At 38.6% G+C, this 24534-nt stretch overlaps 1 protein-coding gene across 1 annotated transcript in view; it reads left to right on the top strand.

Moving 5' to 3' along the window:
- Positions 1-24534, top strand: part of LOC110467006 (serine/threonine-protein kinase SMG1-like) — a 93606-nt gene that overhangs the window by 7668 nt on the left and 61404 nt on the right. The window contains exons 10-39 of the mRNA XM_021523863.1: positions 742-814; positions 1664-1812; positions 2324-2425; positions 2989-3065; positions 3236-3428; positions 3900-4030; positions 4481-4642; positions 5879-5988; positions 8380-8476; positions 8829-8930; positions 9571-9756; positions 10320-10422; positions 11090-11291; positions 11824-11951; positions 12462-12626; positions 13170-13324; positions 13946-14174; positions 15294-15433; positions 15991-16185; positions 17079-17238; positions 17683-17809; positions 18641-19228; positions 19882-20041; positions 20471-20531; positions 20757-20852; positions 21273-21461; positions 22217-22355; positions 22792-22962; positions 23472-23628; positions 24114-24333. Of these exons, the coding sequence (XP_021379538.1) occupies positions 742-814; positions 1664-1812; positions 2324-2425; positions 2989-3065; positions 3236-3428; positions 3900-4030; positions 4481-4642; positions 5879-5988; positions 8380-8476; positions 8829-8930; positions 9571-9756; positions 10320-10422; positions 11090-11291; positions 11824-11951; positions 12462-12626; positions 13170-13324; positions 13946-14174; positions 15294-15433; positions 15991-16185; positions 17079-17238; positions 17683-17809; positions 18641-19228; positions 19882-20041; positions 20471-20531; positions 20757-20852; positions 21273-21461; positions 22217-22355; positions 22792-22962; positions 23472-23628; positions 24114-24333 (4767 nt within the window). The remainder of the gene's footprint in view (positions 1-741; positions 815-1663; positions 1813-2323; positions 2426-2988; positions 3066-3235; positions 3429-3899; positions 4031-4480; positions 4643-5878; positions 5989-8379; positions 8477-8828; positions 8931-9570; positions 9757-10319; positions 10423-11089; positions 11292-11823; positions 11952-12461; positions 12627-13169; positions 13325-13945; positions 14175-15293; positions 15434-15990; positions 16186-17078; positions 17239-17682; positions 17810-18640; positions 19229-19881; positions 20042-20470; positions 20532-20756; positions 20853-21272; positions 21462-22216; positions 22356-22791; positions 22963-23471; positions 23629-24113; positions 24334-24534) is intronic.

Raw genomic sequence — 24534 nt, forward strand, 5'->3', positions numbered from 1 at the left:
GGAGTATATTGTAGAGGTAAGTCTAGGGGACAGTCTACACCCAGGGAACAGTAGTCAGATCACACGGGAGTATATTGTAGAGGTAAGTCTAGGGGACAGTCTACATCCAGGGAACAGTAGTCAGATCACACGGGAGTATAGTGTAGAGGTAAGTCTAGGGGACAGTCTACATCCAGGGAACAGTAGTCAGATCACACGGGAGTATAGTGTAGAGGTAAGTCTAGGGGACAGTCTACATCCAGGGAACAGTAGTCAGATCACACGGGAGTATAGTGTAGAGGTAAGTCTAGGGGACAGTCTACATCCAGGGAACAGTAGTCAGATCACACGGGAGTATAGTGTAGAGGTAAGTCTAGGGGACAGTCTACACCAAGGGAACAGTAGTCAGATCACACGGGAGTATAGTGTAGAGGTAAGTCTAGGGGACAGTCTACACCCAGGGAACAGTAGTCAGATCACATGGGAGTATATTGTAGAGGTAAGTCTGGAGTTCCCAAGGAATTCTGGATATTTTTATCACCGTTTTGGTAATACTGTATAAAGAAAAAATGTTTTAATACTTGTTTCGAAATGTGATGGGAGATATGTCATTACTGATGGTAAAAGATATTTTAGCACTTTCCAAACCAATTGAAAGCAGGAAAAATATGTAACACAACACACACTGTAGATTGAAAGACATCAGAAATCATTGATTGATACTGGTACATGTACTTGATACTTTGATTTACTTTTGACTAGGTTCTGGACAGAATTGTGAAGAGTGTAGAAATTGTTGTGAAGAACTACTTCTCCGAGTCCGTACTTGTTACAGGTAAGTCGTTGTCTGGTTTGTCTTTGGTTGAAAGTAGAAAGTACCACAATTTTTGGGTAAAAGATGGTGGTTTGTCACACATGGGGTACATTCGCGTATCCGGTTGAAACGGTTGAACCTGTAAAGAAAACAACAGGCACAGATCTGGCTGACCTCTGGAAAATTTGGCATGTGTAGATTGAGGGGTCCAGATGTACCTGACCGAAACTAAAATGCTGATTATTGCCAGTTTGTGTTATTTCCTTCTAAAATAATGTCAAGTCACATGTAGTTTTTAAGATACATTATGTAATTCAGTGGACGGATGAAAGAAGGTCATAATATTCTTGAAACATTGTTTTTTATTCTCCGAAACTGTGCATTTTTAGCTCTGCTTTATATAACGGTCCAATTGCGTTCGTTTATCGTGGACCATTTCTGCGCCACACGTACCGTTTCAACCGGGATACGCAAATGTAGCCTAGGTTTAACTGGTCTTTTGGATGTTCAGTTGTCACCTGCACACATACCAGTATTTCTACTAGCTAATTATTTGTATTGTTCTTTCCCTACAGCAGTTTCAATCAGTTAATTTACTTACTGTGTATTTCAAATTGGCAACAATCATTTTGAAGATTTAGTTTCTCTTTACCTATAAAATGCATTGTCAAGGATCAAATGTTGTCTCAACCATGACTTTCAATCTACTATATTAGATTAACTATAACTTTCTATTTACCTATACATTGTATTCTTGAATATAAAATTTGTTGAACTATAACTTTCTATTAACATATACTTTGTATTGTTTAGAATTAAATTTGTCTGAACCAGTACTTTCTATTTACCTATACTTTGTAATTCTATTAGCCAACAGATGTGTGTGCCTATTGGTCCACCAGCTGCAGACAGATGTGGTCCACAGTAGCTGTCTCCTATCCTTCATCCTCACCCAGACTGGACGGGCTGACCTGGTCAGCTACAAGTACATCCACTCTCTGCTGACCACCATACAGAAGGTCAGTTAACCAGGTTATTGTGTATCCATGTCAGTGATGGATTCATGAATACATGGACAGTTTCATCATGTGGAATTCTCATACTTTGTTTATTAAAAAAGACAAATCAATTATAAGACAAAGTGTGATTTGTTGATAATTATTTTTAGTGACATATTTCTTTTCAGGGCTGAATACTTCCTCTTAACCAATTTATCTTATGGGGAAATGCATCTATGTTGCATTATCCAGTTTTCTTGGTATCAAGAAAAATGAATACAAAATGTTTTTACCTAATATTCTATTCCTTATTCAAAAATAATACGGCATTAAACAGGGGAAAGAAGAAAATAGAATTGAGAAAGATCGCATACTTTGAATTTTTTACACTTTTTTTTTTTTACATTTTTTTTTTTTTTTGAGAATATCTATAACAAAATTGATGCCAGACCTTTTCCTGACATTTTGCCATTTTATTGTGCCTGGAGCAGTTTTGATATTCCACTCTGTATAATACTGCTTTGAATTACAGGTGGTAGAGATGTATGGTATCCAGCTGACTGTGACATTCCTGTCACAACTCCTCGCGCCAGGCTCACTGCTGCAGCAGTGTCGGTTCTCACAGAGTGAGGAGGTAAGTTGGTATGACCCTATCCACTGTCATTAAGCTAGAAGTTTATTAGGCAGTCAGAGAGCTGCTGAAATCAAACTCGGATAAAGATATCCCGTCTTTCTTAAAAAAATACTTTGCATGAATTCTTAAAATAATAATGATGACTTACTACTTAAACCATTGTCAGCCTCTAACGTTTCTTTGGTACAGTAAAACACTGATACAATGACCTTTGTTTCATATTCCACCTCACTTACCGTCAACATATTTCAAGGTCGCCATCTCCTGTTTTCATAATAATTCCTCACTTGATGTACAGCGGAACCCACTAATCATGATATCGGATATTACGATAACCCGCTGATTATAACATTTCTTCCATGTAACGAATATTTCTCTATATAAACTTAAGTAAACTAAGTTTCTTTTCAATTTGAAGTTGTTTCATTTCACTGGTGTAGAGTATTTAGTTTATACAGGATTCCAGATAACACAGGGTTAAGTGTAGACAGTTTATGATACCAGGTAATCCATTTCACTAGAAAAAGGCCTCAGTTTGACACCATGGATTGGTTTATTGTCAGGTTGTTGAGCAGCTGATGGCTTTGTACCACGATATCATGGCTCTGAAGAGTGTCCCATTATTGGAGGAGGCCTACAAGTAAGATCTTGTTTAAACAACTCATATTTTGTAAGATTTATATTTCATGTTTATTGAAAATATTGTAAATATGAAGCAAAATCTCAGCAAAAGACATGTATCTATTTTATCCTTTCCGAAATTCAAATGTTATAAACGAAATCCTGATTTTTTTTTATTTGTGTGTCCAGGTTCATTGTCGGTGACCTACAGCGTGCATACAACTTGCTGTTATTGGAGGCCAAGGAGAGAAAGATGGTTGACCTTATCCCTGACAACCCTTTCAAATCCACCCAATACACCATTTTGCATGCGCAGACTGTCTGTGTGTTCAACCTGTGTGCTTTGGCAGAGATTGGCAACACCAAGAATAACCTCATAGCGGTATGTTGTGTTTAACCCTTGGAGACTCACCTCACAGAAGAGTGGTACAATACAGTGAAACCTATCCAATGGGGGATTGTTAATTTACAGAAGATATGGAATGACATCCTTTGTTGGATTAGTTAGGATATCAAGACAGGTTTCACTATTGTGTACTTCTAAAAAGATGTTAAAATGTAAAAATATATATGGAAGGGGTTGGTGTTTCTCATTTGGTATTTCTTGGTAAACAGTTTGATTTCTTCAATACATGTGCTATGAGATGAACCAGCTATTCGGCTTGTGAGAATTGATTATGAAGAACATCCAATCTCATGAGTTTGGTTCCAAAGTCACTGTAGCTTGTAATTATACTCAAACTCAGCCATTTGGACATAAACTGTTATTGATTATCATCAGTTGTGACACTGATAATCTAGGGTAGGATAATGATGTTGAATTAATTAACTCTTTGTGTATTTGTGTTTTTAGATGTGGGCACTGTCCCCCAGTATATTTGACCTGATAGGCCGACATTTCGACCCGTTGGAGTTGTCGGTGGCGGAGAGATACCCTGCCATACAGTATGCCATCCTCAATGCTCTTTTCTCCCATTGCACCAGGTATGTACATATATATCGCTGGTAATATTATATTATTCATGTTGGGGACGTTTATGATTGAAGAAAAGAACTGAAAAAATCTCCCACTGGTTGAGTTTGTTTTTATGTTTTAATACTAAGGGCTGTTACAGAAGGAACCATACAGGAGGGTTGGAGGGCAACCATGCAGGAGGGTTGGAGGGCAACCATAGGGAGGGTTGGAGGGCAACCATACAGGAGGGTTGGAGGCAGTTTTCCAAAGACCCACCACCCATCAGGATACTGAAAATGATAAATTATTCAATATCAGGAAGTGTAGAAAGATCTGGTTTTATAAACCACCACCCATAATAGATTTATACAAGTGGCTCCAACCTCTCCATACGGTTAATTATGGAATAGCCCTAAAGAATTTACAAATAAAGATACGTGACTGCACAGGAAGAATTTTTATAAGTCTGTCTTTTGTAGGCACGGAAACTTCATATCAAGCAGCAGTTTGTTGACACAGAACTCGTATAAGGAGGGCTCTGTACTGGCAAACGTCAGCCCAACAACCAGCAACAACTTCTCACGAATCCTCAGACTGCTTACAGGCCTCCTCGCCAGCAACAGTACCTCCTACGATAGTCGGTGAGTACTGGGACAGAACAGATATCTTTACCAAATACCAAACTCACTAAGTACCAGATTTTTTGAGTAACAGAGATACTATAAATAGCTTTACTGAGTATCAGAGTATTTTGAGTATCAGGGATACAATAAATAGCTTTATGGAGTACCTGACTTTTTGAGTATCAGGGATACAATAAAAGATTTATTGAGTACCAGACTGAGTACCAGTGGTACAATATATAGCTTTACTGACTACCAGACTGAGTACCAGGGGTAAAATATATAGCTTTACTGAGTACCAGGGGTACAATATATAGCTTTACTAAGTGCCAGACTGAGTACCAGGGTTACGATATATAGCTTTACTGAGTACCAGGGTTTAAACAGTTAGCTTTATTGAGTAACAGACTGAGTACCAGCGGTACAATATATAGCTTTACTGAGTACCAGGGGTACAATATATAGCTTTACTGAGTACCAGGGATTAAATAGTTAGCTTTATTGAGTACCAGGAGTACAATATATAGCTTTACTAAGTACCAGACTGAGTACCAGGGTTACAATATATAGCTTTACTGAGTACCAGACTGAGTACCAGGGGTACACTATATAGCTTTACTAATTACCAGACTGAGTACTAGTGGTACAATATATAGCTTGACTAAGTACCAGACTGAGTGCCAGGGGTACAATATATATCTTTACTGAGTACCAGGGGTAAAATATATAGCTTTACTGAGTACCGGACTGAGTACCAGGGTCACAATATATAGCTTTATTGAGTACCAGGAGTACAATATAAAGCTTTACTGAGTAACAGACTGAGTACCAGGGGTACAATATATAGCTTTACTGAGTACCAGGGTTTAAATAGTTAGCTTTATTGAGTACCAGGGGTACAATATATAGCTTTACTAAGTACCAGACTGCGTACCAGTGGTACAATATATAGCTTTACTGTGTACCAGGGATTAAATAGTAGCTTTATTGAGTACCAGGGGTACACTATATAGCTTTACTGAGTACCAGGGATTAAATAGTTAGCTTTATTGAGTACCAGGGGTACACTATATAGCTTTACTAAGTACCAGACTGAGTACCAGGGGTACAACATATAGCTTTACTGAGTACCAGGGATTAGACAGTTAGCTTTACTGAGGACCAGACTTATTAAGTACCAGGGACAGATAGTTTAACTGAGTATGCACTCTCCATCCTTTCAAATAATACAGAATATCGTTGTTTGTCCCACAGTTGTCTGTGCTTGAAGTGGATCGGCGACATCATTTCCGGTCTCAACAGCAGCACTCATATCTTCTCCATGGACAACTTTGTCGTCCTCATCAGGGTCGTCATACACCTGGGTAAGTAGTCTGATAGGGGTACAATATATAGCTTTACTGAGTAACAGACTGATTACCAGGGGTACAATATATAGCTTTACTTAGTACCAGACTGAGTACCAGGGGTACACTATATAGCTTTACTAAGTACAAGACTGAGTACCAGGGGAACAATATATAGCTTTACTAAGTACCAGACTGAGTATCAGGGGTACAATATATAGCTTTACTGAGTAACAGGGGTACAATATATAGCTTTACTGACTACCAGACTGAGTACCAGTGGTACAATATATAACTTTACTGAGTACCAGACTGAGTACCAGGGTTACAATATATAGCTTTACTGAGTACCAAACTGAGTACCAGGGGTACAATATATAGGTTTACTGAGTACCAGGGATTAAACAGTTAGCTTTGCTGAGGACCAGACTTATTAAGTACCAGGGACAGATAGTTTAACTGAGTATGCACTCTCCATCCTTTCAAATAATACAGAATATCGTTGTTTGTCCCACAGTTGTCTGTGCTTGAAGTGGATCGGCGACATCATTTCCGGTCTCAACAGCAGCACTCATATCTTCTCCATGGACAACTTTGTCGTCCTCATCAGGGTCGTCATACACCTGGGTAAGTAGTCTGATAGGGGTACAATATATAGCTTTACTGAGCACCAGACTGAGTACCAGGGGTACACTATATAGCTTTACTAAGTACAAGACTGAGTACCAGGGGAACAATATATAGCTTTACTAAGTACCAGACTGAGTACAAGTGGTACAATATATAGCTTTACTGAGGACCAGGGATTAAACAGGTAGCTTTACTGAGGACCAGACTTATTAAGTACCAGGGACAGATAGTTTAACTGGGTATGCACTCTCCATCCTTTCAAATAATACAGAATATCGTTGTTTGTCCCACAGTTGTCTGTGCTTGAAGTGGATCGGCGACATCATTTCCGGTCTCAACAGCAGCACTCATATCTTCTCCATGGACAACTTTGTCGTCCTCATCAGGGTCGTCATACACCTGGGTAAGTAGTCTGATAGGGGTACAATATATAGCTTTACTTAGTACCAGACTGAGTACCAGGGGTACAATACATAGCTTTACTGAGTACCAGACTGAGTACAAGGGGTACAATATATAGCTTTACTGAGCACCAGACTGAGTACCAGGGGTACACTATATAGCTTTACTGAGTACCAGACTGATTACCAGGGGTACAATATATAGCTTTACTGAATACCAGACTGAGTACCAGGGGTACAATACATAGCTTTACTGAGTACCAGACTGAGTCCCAGGGGTACAATATATAGCTTTACTGATTAACAGACTGAGTACCAGGGGTACAATATATAGGTTTACTGAGTACCAGGGATTAAACAGTTAGCTTTATTGAGTAACACACTGAGTACGAGTGGTACAATATATAGCTTTACTGTGTACCAGACTGAGTACCAGGGGTACAATATATAGCTTTACTGAGTACCAGGGATTAAACAGTTAGCTTTACTGAGGACCAGACTTATTAAGTACCAGGGACAGATAGTTTAACTGAGTATGCACTCTCCATCCTTTCAAATAATACAGAATATCGTTGTTTGTCCCACAGTTGTCTGTGCTTGAAGTGGATCGGCGACATCATTTCCGGTCTCAACAGCAGCACTCATATCTTCTCCATGGACAACTTTGTCGTCCTCATCAGGGTCGTCATACACCTGGGTAAGTAGTCTGATATTAGGAATGAAATTAATCAGTTCGGTACGAATGATAAATGCATTTAAACTCCTCCATTTTAACATCCACTGAGGGTCGGAATGGGTAAACATATTACCCGTCCCTCGTAACTACATTTAAACTCCTCCATTTTGACATCCATTGAGGGTCGGAATGGGTAAACATATTACCCGTCCCTCGTGACTACATGCAGTATTAGAGTGCTATTTGGACAAAATGTCCCGATATTTTCTGACAGCTGATCCTTACAGTCTTGGCACACTGTGGCTTAGTGAGTTGTTTTCAGCAGTTTAGAATTGAGACACCGGCAATTTGCACTCTTTGCTGGACAAAGGAAAGCTGTTTTTGAAGGCTCGCAAAAGACGTTTTCATTTACTGTTGTTTGTGTTCAAAATACACTTAGTATTTATCAAGTAGTCAGATGTTTTATTTAATGATCTATAGTATTATGTGTGAAATACATACTTATTGTATGTTTAAAACTATTGAAAAATAATTTGACAAAAAAAATTGTGACAGACATACTTACATCTAATCTTTAACATTTAAAACTGATGAAAAGATTTTTAAGTGATACAAATTTTTTGAAGTTCAGTAAAAAGGTTTGTCAAGCTATTTTCTTGAGTGTATGTGCCGCACTTTTATCCACATGTGTTTTGTGAACAGGTCACAGCCAGGACCTTCAGGTCACCATGTCAATCTGTCAGTGTCTACAGAACGTCTTCAAGATGAACAACAACCTCCCGTCCTCTGTAATGCAGAGGTAAGGAAAAACTATTACCTGAGTGTCCTCTCGTTTACAGTTTCTCATAGGTCAACACTGGCCAGGTATTTCTTAGGCAAAGCTAATGATGTACATGTGTATTATAAGTTGATTTAAATGTATTTAAATGTATGATACTTTAAAGAAAGTACCTTTTTTTATCAGTACTGAAAAGAATGCCTGAAAATTACTCTGTGCCCTGTATTTGTCATCACAAAGTGAAACATATAATTGCATTCAGTATCACTCATCGGGAGTCTATTTTTCATTCCATTAAAAGTTAATAAATGCATAAGGTTTCATATCAAAGTCAATACCCTGGGTGATAACGATGGTCCTGATGCTGTTTTAGGAGCGTCAAGCTGAGTGTGTATAAACTGACAGACAACAGAGCGGTGGTGAGGGAAGCCTTCTTCAAACTGCTCAAACTCCTCCCAGTCAACATTACTACAAGGTGAGGCATTACACCCCTTCCATCCCCATTCCCCAGTCAACATTACTACACGGTGAGGCATTACACCTCCTTCCCTCCCCATTCCCCAGTCAAGATTACTACAAGGTGAGGCATTACATCCCCTTCCCTCCCCATTCCCCAGTCAACATTACTACAAGGTGAGGCATTACATCCCCTTCACTCCCCATTCCCCAGTCAACATTACTACAAGGTGAGGCATTACACCCCCTTCCATACCCATTCCCCAGTCAACAATACTACAAGGTGAGGCATAACACCCCCTTCCATCCCCATTCCCCAGTCAACATTACTACAAGGTGAGATACAATTCCATGGGTAGCACCTCAAAATAAACGTGGAGTTCTGGAGTGGAATAGATGTTTGAAAAGAATACCTCATAAACTTGAAAAAAGATGAAATACAGATTTTTGAAGAATTAGTTGTAGAGAAATTTGGGAATTAAATAGATAAAAGATATATGTGTAAAGCCGGTTGTACCTTTTTAATTTCAGTCTTTTGCATATAACCCCATGTAATTAGTATCGGAATAGCTCTATTATGATACTTTTCATGTATTTCACAATCTCCTTGTGTGAACACAAACTTGTCAGTGATAACAAGTGTGTGATCTATTTTACAGACTGACCAGCCTGCTACACCTGTGTGACGATAGTGACCAGGCGGTCAGTCTACAGGAGGGTGCTGAGGGGGTCACTGCGGCGTGGCTTGCCAAGAGATGTCACATGAATAAGATCCCCAGTGGGGGTTTCCACTCCCTCAACTTCAGACATGTGATGGCCTTTATCCTCCACAACAAACAGCCAGTGTAAGTCATCTCTGTTTGTCTCTATTTTTAATTTTCTGTTATATCTCTGTTTTGTCTATGTTGATTTATTTCTGTGATCCATATTTTGAACTTGTGATTTAAGAAAGATGCTTTTAGGGATTAATCCCGATTTTTTTTCTCGAAATTCGATTTGATTTCAGTGGTACATTTTTTTGGGGATCCTTCCAAAATGTTTCAATTATCATCTTATCTAATTGGTAATATAATTTCCAGGATTTGTCTTGTAATATATTTTGATGAATACATATTTTCGGGCTGATCCTGAAAATCAGCAAAAATGGCCACCTAATAAAATAGAGTCCCTTTATTTTCAGGATCAATACCAAGAACATTGCCTACTACATGTATATCTGAAAATATGACCACATTAATTCATTGTTACAGATTTAAATGGCAATATGCATCAGCATTCTTAAATACCAATTTACTGAGGAATGCCATAAATTTCCCTCCTCTGGAATTTATTGTAGATCTCGATACAGTAATTGTTTCTGTCACTACAAATCTCTATATAGTCGGACTTTACTTTTGTGTACATGCAGACAATCTGGAAGCTGGAATTGGCTGGAAGCAATGTTCTACAGCTGTCAGTCATCGACTCCGGACCCGCGGCATTCCTCGGACTCCTTCAATCTCAGAGACTTTGTAAGTAATACTGCAAAAAACGGGAACTGTGTGTAAAGCACTGACATCTTGCAGGGATTTTGTTTTTGTTATATTCACAAAACTGTGTGAAATATAAACACAGCAAATTCATTGCCCACCTAATAAGAAATAATTGTAACTAGTAAATGAAATTAAAGAATATGAAAACATCTATATGTTTCCTTGAAGATATAGTTGAGGGAGGTATCATAAAGTGTTTTCCTTTTCCACCAGTCCATTAATATAACACCTTGTTTAGACTTTGTGTTAAGCTTCATTACTTAAATACTAGATTCAAACATTCATCACAAGCTTCTTGTGTAAAGTACTACACCAATATATAAAATGTATATCACTATGTACTATATTTTCTACATCACTGACTCAAGTTGACTTTGAATTTAGCTCCATCAAAGAGTTATATGGGAGGCATATGAATATTTTACAAACATTTCCTAGTTCTGACACAACCTGGATTGAATCGCTTGGATCTCGGACATAATAATTGAAATGATGTCAGACTTGTGAAAAATCAGTTGTATAATTTGTTCTAACTTTTTAAAACTGGAAAATCCAATTAATAGAATAGAATGTTTCAAAAATGTGATGTCTGAGAAATTGATTCAAAGGAACAGTTTGAATAATTTGTATTGGTTACCGATTGCAGGTGGATGGTAATGAGGGTATGCTCTGGTTTTGGGCCACGTGGGAGGCTGCCCAGTACTGCATACTAAATCGCCTGAGAACACCACTCGGAAAACCTCAGGAAACTTTTACATCTATTGAAGGCGTGATCAAAACAGTGGCCATTGACATGCTGAGCCACCTACAGGAGGACACAGACAAATCAAAGGGAGACCAAAAGAAAGGTATTAAAGAGACAAAACAAATTAATGGAGGCCTATTGCAAATGTCAGAAAATTATTAACGATCGTCACATGTAAGTTATTAAAAGTCTGTAACTCATGCATTTGCAAAATTAAGGTGAATTTGTTATTTTTATTTTTTTTATCTCTTTTCTTCAAATAAAGTATGTATGACAGTTATTTATGGTCGTACTAATGGTACACAAATGTTCTTTGATAACAATACGTCCAAATAGATTTGTCATTGATGTTTCAGATCGTGAATACATGTACAACTTTAGATTTTAACTCTATATATAGATACATGGCGATAAATAGCTTTAAATGTCCATATGACGGTAAAAATATAAATAAAACAAAACACGAAGACTAGTACATTTGTATAGATGCATGAATTGATGAGCTTTCATAAATGGAAGATTTTTCACAAATTTACTGGTCTTTGGTAGTTGACTGGCTTACGTATCCTGTTTAGTACAGTCAGTCCTATGATCTATTTTGTCTGACTGATGCGACGTCCTGTTGTGTACTATAGGAGAGAAGAACGGAGATCTGGGGTGTCACCTCAGGGTCCAGCTCCTGCTGTCATTCATGGAACAGCTGGAGAAGTTACTCTACAATGCCTACGAAGGATGTGCAGCTGCGATGCCAATGGCACCCAAGGTAAGCTAGTGTGGTCTGTTATATAAGACCTGTGTCTGTAAGAAAAATCATTTTAAAACATCTTTTATACTGTCTTTATCTCAAAATGTTTTTCGTGACTATTGACATAAGAAAACAAAACTTTATTTTGTAAGGGTTGTGCTGATGTCATGCCAACAGTGAAATGTTACTATATGAGTGTGGTGCCGTTGTCATGTCATCAGTAAAATTTGACTGTTTGCGGGTTGTGCTGTTGTCAAACCAGAAATAATACTGTACTATGTCCGAGTTGTTTTATTGTCATGTCAACAACAACAAACGTTTATACTATCTGATTTACTTGCTGCATGAATCAATAGAATTTCAGTTTGTACCATATTTTAATATACATGACAGGGTATGCTGAGAAAACACAAATGAATCTTGATTCTCTATCTAGTTGACTAGTAAGATCTGTATAGGCTGGCTATTTGTATTAATAACAACACAAAGACTTGACACATCTGCATCAAATACTTTGCATTGTTTTAGGTTGTTAGGACATTCTTCAGAACTAACAAAGCCACATGTCTGGAGTGGTTGTCAAGGATACGCTCCAACATCATCAAGATAGCATTGCATGCTGGGATGCCGGCCATGGCTGTCAGACAGGCTCACGAGCTGCTGAGGGACATGAAGGAAAACAACAACACACAGGTAAGGTCAAACATACTGATAACAGTGTTATGTTGAAGGAGGTTACATCACAGATTAGAATTTATGTGGACAGGTGTATCCACACTTTTACTGGTGTGAGATATCCTTGTCTCACCCTAGGGTTGAGACGGGGGGATTCCCCTATTCGTAACAATGGTATGACGTCACTTCAATAATACAATGACGTCACGTCAACAATCAATCGACGTCACGTCAACCCTGAATTTAGCATGTAACGTTAACATTACATTATGTATATGATACACAATAGGTGAACAGGGTAAGAGAAAAAGAATCATACACCCCCCTTGAGGATGAGATAGGGGAATCTCAACCCTCGGGGAAAGATTCTTAAGTTGCCAAACACTTGGCAAAGTCTTGTGTTTGTGTTTGGCAACTTAAGAGTCTTCTTCCTCTGGTTGAGATTCCCTTATCTCATCCTCAAAATTGGGAAATATTCTGTTGCTTTGATCTGTTGAGTTCAAAATGTTTTGTTGAAGATCATCACACACCTCACGTGTCTTTTTGTTTGTTCCGCTGTAGACGCCAGAGTTTGAGCAGACATTGGTGTATCTGGTACAAGCCCTGTGTGACCTGAAGCAGGCCGACGCTGTGAGTGGACTGTACACCTGGTGTAAGGACCTCACAAGCAAGAAGCTCAGTTTGATCAAGGCTGCTGTGGAGAAGGCTTCAGGAAGGTAAGGCTTGTACTACCAGCTATCTTCCTTGATTTCAGGATACATAAAAGAAACCCTGCTAATTCAAATCTTTTTAGGTTCCAAATCAGCAGTAGGTCGAGGAATAGGCCTACATGGTATCGAATGAATTTTAGATTTACACAAGATCATCATGTATCGGTCTGTTCAATTGGTAGGACCAATTTATTGTAGCATGTTGCAGATACTGAGGATTTACGCAAGAGATTGAAAGGAGAGATCAATAAACATTTGTTACATTTCATAAGAATTAGATACAAAAGTGTTCAACCATTAATACATGGAGCTAAACTGAAACTAGATTGGACACAAAAGTACGAAAAATGTATCTTACAACTGCTTACTGGGTCATGTTATTTCCATTGCAGTTAAGTCGATTTTACGGATTAGAAACTGAAATAAAGAAAATGTTGATTCCTTGTTGTAATGTTTATTGATAAACATGCAGTTATGAAAATGCATCTCGTGTCTAAGTCAATATAACCATTAAAATCCTTCAAAATAACCCCAGATATTTAAGATATCGGATAAATAATACATTGCAGATCTAATAATAGGTGATGTGAATGGTTATTGAAGTGTCTGATACATTTTAACTTGTAGATATGAGAGTGCGGCAGCCGAGTTCAAGTCGGTCCTGAAGACCATGCTGACCACGGACGGCTCCGAGGAATGGCGTGTGGACGATGAGGGCGGTCGGGCGACCAGTGAGCTGGTGATGCCTAAGAGAATCACCGGTATCCTCAGTAAACAGACAGCACAGGTACAACAGACTCAGCATCAGCACGACTCCTCCGTACATCTCAACAAACTCAACTTAGTTGTCAATCAGGTATACCTTGCTTTTTCTCTACGTCGGTATTTTACCCCGTTCCCTATAGCCCTTTCTCTACATCGGTGTTTTACCCCGTTCCCTATAGCCCTTTCTCTATATCGGTATTTTACCCCGTTCCCTATAGCCCTTTCTCTATATCGGTATTTTCCCCCGTTCCCTATAGCCCTTTCTCTACATCGTTGTTTTCCCCCTTTCCCTATAGCCCTTTCTCTATATCGGTGTTTTACCCCGTTCCCTATAGCCCTTTCTCTATATCGATATTTTACCCCGTTCCCTATAGCCCTTTCTCTACATCGGTGTTTTACCCTGTTCCCTATAGCCCTTTCTCTACATCGGTGTTTTACCCCGTTCCCTATAGCCCACCCTCGTAAGTGCAGTCTGCACCTTGGAGATGAAAAATTGCATGTGTTTGTTCAGTAAGAACTATAGTAACATATCTACCTTCTGAAAGTTGACACTGAATAGCAGCAGTGGTGACACTTTGTTAGAGTTTCATATTTCATTATACTTTGTAAGTGGAAATGTTTATGCTGCAGAAATATGTGGAATTTTACATGTCAAAATTGTCATGTTGTAAAAATCAATGAAAGTTTTTGTCTTGAGGGAAATTAGTAGAAGTTGCTACGCAAAAACTTTCACAACTTCCTCCGTTACAGTATTCAGGGTCAGAACTCAATCCTCAAATTTCAACCTCCTGCAAAGTATTTGCAAGATAGAAAACCTGTACAAATCAAAATGTAGTCAGCATTGTATCTGGGAATGTTGAAATAAAACATTATCCAAGATCTGTACTGCAAAAGATTGCAGCAACTGGTGCTAAAAAATATAGCCATACGATTAAGGATTTCTTCATTATTCATTAAGAACACCAGGAAAACATTGTCAATATCTCAACATAAATTGTTCAATTGCTTCATTAAATAGTCCCTGTAATTTTTTTGGTAAAATGTTCTTCTTTCAGCAGCCCCCCTCTCCCCCCCTCCCCCCCCATAAATATTGTTCTAAGAAAAAACCTGCATTTATAAAGTTGAATATGTCTCGCTTTCTTAAAAGTAGAACATTTTCCACGGGATCATGAGTTGGTTTTGTCGTGACCTCTCACATCTGCGTTGACAGGTTGTCGACTGTTACCAGCGACTGGGTGACTGGGAGTCCGTGCTCGAGTGGCAGGACCAGGTGGTGGAGTATCGCCAGGACACAAATCTTAGTGATGTACAGTCAGCCTTTAAGACCGACGTCGACATCAACTACATCAAGTATGTGTTGTAAACCTACATCTGGTCTGTGTGTAGTCTTTTATGATTTAGGCCACATGTTTTCGGACTGGTTTTGCATTGTACTAATACATTGTTTACATTTACATTTAGGTAATGTCTGTTACAGATTTGAAATAATGTATAACACAGTTAGAAATGCAATAGCTATTCTGTCAAATGCACCTTCTGTGATAAAAATGTAACAAATAGATTTATGTTTGACACAATGCAAATGCAAAAGTTATTCTATCAAATGCACCTTCTCAAATATGAATATTACCAATAGGTTATCACAGAACTAAAAATACACTGTTTTATTCACCCCTTCTCTAATACAAATGTTACCATTAAGTCAATGCTAAAATAAATTCAGCTGTCACAACATACATCATCATAATATGTTTAAACTTCTATCAAAATTTCTATTTTTCTATAGCACTAACCTAATAAATGCTCATTTGGAAAAGTTTTAATATCTAGGAGTGTGTTTAATAGAACAAATACAGTATATCGTTTTGATTAGTGCCGTATTAAGAGTTTGATTGGCTGTGTGTCAGGGCCCTATCGTCCTTCGAGCACGAAGACTACGTAGCTGTAAGAGAGAACCTGGAGCTTGTCCCGGGTGTGAGTGACATCAGTAAGGCAGACAAGGCCCATACTCCACAACTGTGGAGTCAGGCGCAGAAACTGGACCAGGTCCACAGAAACTTCATCCAGGTGGCCTCACTCATGATGGAACAGTCCAGTGTCAAGTAAGTCAGACTAGTCTATTAACCAATTAGGGAAAACTGGTGGTCTTTAGAACAGTCCAGTGTCAAGTCAGTCAGACTAGTCTATTAACCAATTAGGGAAAACTGGTGGTCTTTAGACAAGTCCAGTGTCAAGTAAGTCAGACTAGTATATCAGCAGATTACGGAAAACTGATGCCCTCACTCATGATGGAACAGTCCAGTGTCAGGTACCTCGGTTTATTAACAGGTCAGGGAAAACACTTTCTCTTACCCTAGACAGGTGTATCTGCACTTGTCTCACCCTAGAGTTGAGACGAGGGGATTTCCCTATTCATAACAATGGTATGATGTCACTTCAACAATACAATGACGCCACGTCAACAATCCGTCAACGTCACGTCAACCCTGAATTTAGCATGTAACGGTATCATTACATTGTAAATATGACACACAACAGGGTAAGAGAAAAAGAATCATTCCCCCCCTTGTTCGTGAGATAGGGTTGCCAAACACTCGGCAAAGCCTCGTGTTTGGCAACTTAAGAATCTTCCCCCTCGGGTTGAGATTCCCCTTTCTTGACCCCAAGGGGCGAGAGATTCTATCCGGTATGCTGTCCGGTATTAGTCTATGGAAGTAAACAGAAAATCATGGGACAAAATTTCATGGTTAATGCCATTCCTTTTTCAGGCAATCAGTTGAATGGAGTTTGAACATGTGTGCCGTTTTATTGCATATTTACTATACAAAATTTGTGTTTTGTTCAATTTGAGGAAAAAATCTGGGTTGTATGATTTTACTTTAGTCAGGGAAAAAACGTTGTACTGCTTTTTATAAACACTTGTTGACTGATATCCTGGTATATATTTAATACAAATATGGTGTCTTTGAAATAAAATGCTGGTTGTTTTTTTTAGGGCGGATATGGTGCGCTGTCTCTCCCGCGGAGAGAAGCTTGCAGAAAACATGCTTAGGATTCAGTCGATGGAGTGGCCACTCCTCGTGTCCCAGCAATCCCTCACAGAGCTGGCGGCCATTGTCACCCTCCGTCAACAGCTGGAGGACAAGAAAAACAAAGTGAGGATGATGTCATATTTTTGATGCAGTATTTTCAGCAGTTAAGCCTGACAATACTGCATATCTGCAGCATCATCGATATGAAAAATATCTCGTTGCCAATAGTCGGGATGGTCTTCACCCCAAACATTTCTCAACACAAAAATTTCCATTTTCACAGTAACAGATCTAGATCTGGAGTGGTCATGAAAATCTCTTAATTTGAAGTGTACTTTATTTTGCAAACTATGCCTTAAGGTTTTGTGATTGAATATAATATATCACAGTTGAGGGGATGCTATTTCAATGTTGCTAGTAATTTTCTAAGGAATTTATATATTCAGGCAAAATTTAAATTCATGAAATGTATCCTCGGAACCAAATGCAAAATTAATCTCTCTCGAAAATGAAGTGATTTATAGTATCAAAGTTATAGATTGAGACACTGGAGGGTGTATTTTCCAGGCTATACTGTTGCCCCTGAACGAGACCCTGAAATTTGAGGAGGGAGAACATGATGTCAGTACCTTTCTACAGATACAGAGGCTGGTCTTGTTACAACAACAGCTCCCGAACCTCGACGAACAGAATGGTGAGCTTCCATGAAGAGTACTGAATATTATCATAATACATGTATGGTTATATGGAGTTATTATAAGTTTCAGGGTTTTAAGCAACTATTATTATGGTGACATTAATCCTGTTGTCTTCTCATTATTATATTATAAATTCTGAACATCATTATTGTCATTTTGTACTTATTTTGGTGGTGATGACATTTTAGCAATTTTCACCCGTATTCATAAGTTCTAAGCTCTAAAATATTTTGCTGAAAGTAAAATTACTATTGCGCTTTATGCTATGGATATCACAATGTAAAAATGTCTGGTGATTGTAATGGCTAGTCTAATGTCTGGAGACTACAAAATATTTTACTAGTCATTTGCAGTCTACTTTAGGAAATGTAATTAACTACCAGGTATATTTAACCCATATGTCAGATTTTTCCAATATTTTCATGAGTTAAGTACCACTTGTGAAACATGTATGATCTTAAACAGAAAAGTGTGGAATATCATCCTCTGTATACAAACAAGCTCTGAGGTTATTTTGCTTCATGTGTAAACATAATCAAGTATTTAAAGCAGATTTGATGCTGGTTTTCCTAGTTTTAAGTTGACATATGTATGTATGTGCAATAAACCTTGCTATATTGCCAATTTTGGCATTATAAATAGGTTTGATGATACATCGAGGTTTGATGATGCATCGACGTTTGATGATACAACGACGTTTGTTGATACATCGAGGCATTTTTATAGAGGAGTTCATAAGATAAAAGGAAAGGGGACATTGCAATATATTGGCACAAAGCATCGAGGGGTATTATATGACAGTTTTACTGTATAACAATATTTTGCAGGACTGAAGAACCAGTTGTTCCAGCTACGGCTGTCTACTGCTTCTCTTGCGCGGAAGCAGAGCAACTTCAACCTGGCAGAGGAACTGCTTCTTTGCCAGATAGGCACAATGTTGAAGGACACCACAGAAAATGGCCGAGTGGTCAGCACAGACGCTCTCCTGCCAGCACTGACCAGACTCCATACACCTGACCGAGCCTCAAGTCAGTTGGATATCCTTAAGGTGGAACGTGAGGGAGCTAAGCTCCTACACAGCATCGGTCAAAACAAGGATAGCATTAACATCCTGAGCAGTAGTGTGGTGGGGTACATATGTAGTGACCTCCAGGTGGACCTCAAAGATAAAGTGACCCTAACTAGCTGTAGTGAGCTGTCGGCTCGGTCACTCCTCACACTGGTCAAGTGGTTACAGATTGACTACAAGATGCTGGTCAGTGTCGCTGGCCAGCTGAAATTGACCGGTGCTTCAGAGGACAAAGTGAAGGACAGTAATGTGTCAGCTCTGGTTCACAACCTAAATTTGTTGTTAGAAACAGAGGAGCGTGGCGCAAAGAAAAAACTCGGCTTGGTTTTGGAGGACAGCGATCAAGGTTGGTAGTTGTTATTGTTTTATATTCAATAGTATAAGTGGTCGATAATTCTACACTTGCCAGCACAATATTAAAGGTAAATCTACTGTTGTTTTAGACTGTATTTTCATTCTGCAGTCATTTCGAAAGTATTTGTCATCTATTTATCCTCTATGTCACATTAAAGATATTTTCCTCTAATATGGTAAACAGTTGGCTTCTGTATTACAACAAACATGTGGTATGTATTTATGTTAACGGTTTTCATGATTTCAGTTGAATCATTGTTGTTATTACACTGTTTTCCGTAAATCACTGTATTTTCATGTGTACTTTATTTTGCAAATTATTTCTCGCCTATACTTGAATTTGCAATTGAGAGGATGATATTTCAGTTTTGGTAGTACATGTGTTTATCTGTAGAAAATAATATTTGTGAAAAATTGTAATTTGCAAATGTGTCTTCTCGTGAATTGACATGAAATTTAATCTCTTTGCTAAAATGAAGTGATTTACAGTACATTGTATATATGCAATCTAGCTGGCTCAAATTCACATGTACCGCCCAGCTACAAAAAAAGTTCCTTGCATACCAACCCAAAATAAATCTTTCATCTTATACAGTTTTAGAGAAGCATAGATACTGGAATGTTGAGAATTCCTTTTTGTTACAGAGCTGAGGATTGGAGACAATCCCATTCTGTCTGACATTGACAGTGTGGTGGGTCGCATCCTCCACCTGGGGACCATGGAATCAGCCACACTCAGTAAGGCCTGGTTCTCCCTGGCCAGCTGGTGCTACAAGTGGGGAAGAAAAGCTGTTGACAATGCCAGGTAAAAAAAAACCACAGCTTCATTTTGTTATCTGGTGTTGGGAACTTACTGGCTGAGTTTGATTTGTATGGAATACCATTTATCTATGGAAACTAAAGAACTTTTTTTATCAGAACCTCCAAGAAACTTTGGAAAATTTGAAATATCTTTGTTCATGCTGTCACGATATTTATTTATTGTCCTTTTTTGGGTGTGTGTGTCATGAATACTTGTTCACCCGAGGCATGTCATGTTACCCAAGGATGTAGCTCAAGCGGAACATGGTACATGAGACAGAACAATAACACAACAGCAAAGAAGGGGTGGGGGGTGGGGGTGGGGGTGACCTAGGTTACTGGAGCCAGAGTTAGAAAGACATTGTTTTATTTTGAATAAAATGTGCCATCGTAGGAATGATAATAATTAATAATATTGCTTTTTGTTCTACAGTCATGGGTCTGTAGAACTTCTAACAGATGAAAAGGCTGAAGTGCTGTCACTCCTACCAAAGGTAAGATAAGAATTGAAATATTTCTCTTTTTGTAGTAAAGAAGAAAAAAATATACAGCTACAATATGGATTTATCCTATATGCATAAGATAGAACACGATCATACCTTTTTACCCTTAGATCAGGTGAAAAAAGTTCATCTAAGATCTCTATTAGTTCTGATGGAATGTATGCAGGAAGACTGGTTTATGTAGCGAGACACCAAGAGTTGTATTTTACATTATAGGGTACAAGTAATGAAGAAACCGCCAAGGTGTTAAGTGTTCTTAGTCAGATACACACACAGGTGTCTAACGAGGAGGACATCGGAGAACAGGACCAGGTACGACATAAACCAGATTTCACGAGAGTGGTTCAGTTTTCATCCCTGGCAACTAGACATTGGTCAACCAAAAAAAATGTATAATTTTGTAGCATCACACTTCGTGTGGTTTTTGTCCCTGAACAAAATTCACTTTGCTGAATTTTTATGCAACACGGTAATACAACCAGTCATTTGTCTTTAATATTCTATAAAAAACGTCACTACACATGAAAATATACTTATACTTGTAGATATGTAAACATTTCTTTTTTTAATCTGTTTTGTTGGCAGTTTTATAAAAAAAAAATGTAATAAAGCTTTATGGTGCGAGTTGAATGTTTCCATGTTGAAAACTGTTTTAAATATCAGCCAGTCAGAAAAAAATCTATTCGGCTATGATGATGACTTCAGTGTAGAAACAATTATGGATTGTTGCAGGACGTTTGTGACGAAGGGACGGAGACGACGAGGAAACAGCTACTGTCCTGCTGTCTGTCACTACAGATAGCGTCCGACGAGTGTATAGAGGCTCTACTGAACGTGTGGAGGGGAGTGGTTCACCGTGTCTACCACTACTACCAGCTGTCGGCCAAGGCCTACTTCACCTATCTACAGCTCAATGGAATGGTACGATTAAAGGGTTACCTCCCCTCAGACAATTTCTGTCCACTAACTGGTTCATTTTACAACTTACAGATGAGATACAATTATATCTAAATTTGATTGGAATGGGTTGACTTTTGATAACTAAACAGATAATCTGGTCCCCTGCCTACATGATTTTTTACAAATCCAAACATCTGGGTACTAACAGATAATCTGGTCCCCTGCCTACATGATTTTTTTACAAATCCAAACATCTGGGTACTACAGGAAGCTTGGATATGATTAAGTTATGTCATCATTATATAGCTTTACATTTTATTTACCCACATAAGAATTCTATAGTGTTTATTTATGAGAAATTATAAATTCAGAAAAAATACATCTTCGGTTTGTAAAGATACTTTTTGAATCATTGAGTTTGCATGTGTTCTTGGCTATATGGGGGCCACGAAGGCCAAGTGGTTAAGGCATCTGACATTCTGATACCACTAGCCCTCCACCACTGGGTCGCGGGTTCAAGACCTACGTGGGGCAGTCGCCAGGTACTGGCCGTAGGACGCTGGTTTTTCTTCGGGTACCCGGCATTCTTTCACCACCAAAACCTGTCACGTCTGTAAATGACCATAGCTGTTAAGTAGGACGTAAAACACAAACAAACAAACAATCTTGGCTATACAGATTTGGATAGTGAGCTTTAATGATTTACACGGACATTTTGCGAGCGTGTGAGACGGCACTTGGCTGGATTTTAAGGTTATGGATGTGTTGATTTGCAGACGGAGAAGATTCAGGGTGACGAGGACGGTAATGTGATCGCGACTCTACGACTATTGCGACTCCTGGTGAAGCATGCGTGGGAGCTGAGGAATGTCCTGGAGAGTGGTCTGGCTAGTACACACACCGCCCCCTGGAAAGGTGTGTATCTTAAACATCTGAACACTCTCATCAGTCTTGAAATAGTCTCTCACCCTTGTATGATTGGCTATGTATTTACATATGTTCATGGTCCGTTGTATTATACAATTTTAGAGACAGGTTATTTATGGATAATAAGATACTTTTGATTTTATTGGAATAATATTTTAAAACTTAATACATGAACTATACTATATAACTTTCTTATTGAATTAATTTTTGCAGTTTTTTCCAGATACAACAGAACAACAAATATTTGCATATAAAAATTATGGCTAATGTTATATAGGCTATGGGTTTTAGGATCTTGTGATTTTTGCTCCTTTTTAACTGTGAATATATTTGATGAAAACATTCTGTTTATAAAATGAAAAATTTGGTCAGTACTGTTATTAAAGTACAATTATGTTCACTTTATGTTCGTTTCTCTATCCAGGCATCATCCCTCAGCTGTTTTCACGTCTTAGTCATCCCGAGTCGTACGTAAGACAGAGTATCTCGGACTTGCTATGTCGTGTGGCCCAGGATGCACCCCACCTGATCGTGTACCCGGCCGTAGTCGGCAGCTCGTCAACAGACAAGTTCACCAAGGAACAGAACAGGAACAGTGAGTCTGGCTTTATAAACAACATATATATACGCAATGTTGTCCTGAAAACATACATGTCCTGTTGTAATACTGCCGACTAATTAGCATTGGTTGTATTACACTTTTCTGTTTTAAGTGAAAAAACACGAATCCAGCCATTTTTATGCCATTTTATGGAGAGGTGTGTGTGTGGCAAATAGTGTTAACCGTATCTTTTGTGTTGTATCCCATCCCTTTATTTCGCTACAAATTTTTGTCAAAGTTTATACAAGGGTTAGGCTCCTCTGAGTTTGTATATCAGGGTCCCATGGTCTAGACCAAGGTCACCGCTGCTATTGAAAGGGCAGCCACTGGCCCAAGGGGGACTTCATGTTTTACTGATGTTTTCTAGTTTTTGATAGGTGAAACGTTTCCTCGGCCACTCTTCCCTTATGATCATTTAGCAAGTACTAGCCCTAACTGTAAAAGCAATTTGCTGTGCATTTATACAAAATTGTTATTACTTAATACTGTAATTTGTTTGACAGACTTACTAAACAACTACCTGGCTGAGCAGCTGGAGGAGGGTGGGGAGGAGGAGCAACAGTCCCAGGAGGAGGAGGGGGAGGAAGAGGACCCCTCCACCACCATGCTTCAGAACTGTCTCACCTCCATTGTCGACACCCTCGCTGTCAACAACCCAAGGTACTGTAGTCAGGCCTTAGGATATTTCATTAACCCGGAAGTCTTTTTAGAAGTAATCTGTATAGAGTAAAATATAGAATCAAGCAATGTCAGCTTGGACAAGTGAATTCAATAAAAAATATTGATACCGCTTAAATATCTTTGACCAGTGATTTAAAAAAGCGTTAATAAAAAGGTAGTGTGTTTCCTCTTGCAATCTAGATAAATTCAATTTGATTGAGGTCACATATAATCTGAAAAAATATTAAGACAAGAGAATTTGCTTTCAGACCATGAAAGCTGTGATTTGAAAACAGCCTATGGAAATTATTGTGTATATAATTTTTTTTTTTATACTCTGTGCTGTCATGTTAAGTAGAAAAAAAAAGAAGTTAAACGTGTAGGGCAGTGTTTCAAATGACGTCCTAAATTAAAATGGTCTACAGTTTAAATATTTAAACTGAATTAAAGATTTTGATTATTACAATTTTGAAATTTTTCTTTAGGATGATCGGCGAAGTGAAACAGCTTGTGCAGGAGCTCCGACGTATCACGCTCTTGTGGGACGAACTCTGGCTTGGCACGCTCAATCAACAACATCAGGACGTTTCCCGTAAGCTCAGCCAGCTTGATGCTGAGGTGAAGAAGGTCATGGCCAACAGCTCGCTGACCAAGGATGAGAAACTGGCAATCATCAAGGAGAAGCACAGGACCATCATGAAGCCAGTATGATAGATATCAAGCATAGTCATAAAAAGACATTGTGGAAGGGTCTCTGTTGTTGTCTGTCCGAGGAGCATTACATGTTTGCATTTCTGTTGGTCAGTCTGTAAAACATCTTAACCCTTTTACCCCTATGTAACTTTAGTAGACTCTGTCGTGCATTGATCTGGATGAGTCCATTATGGTCTACAGTGGTGAAAGGGT

The sequence above is a fragment of the Mizuhopecten yessoensis genome, unplaced genomic scaffold, assembly GCF_002113885.1.
Source record: "Mizuhopecten yessoensis strain PY_sf001 unplaced genomic scaffold, ASM211388v2 scaffold11153, whole genome shotgun sequence".
NCBI lineage: Eukaryota > Metazoa > Mollusca > Bivalvia > Pectinida > Pectinidae > Mizuhopecten > Mizuhopecten yessoensis.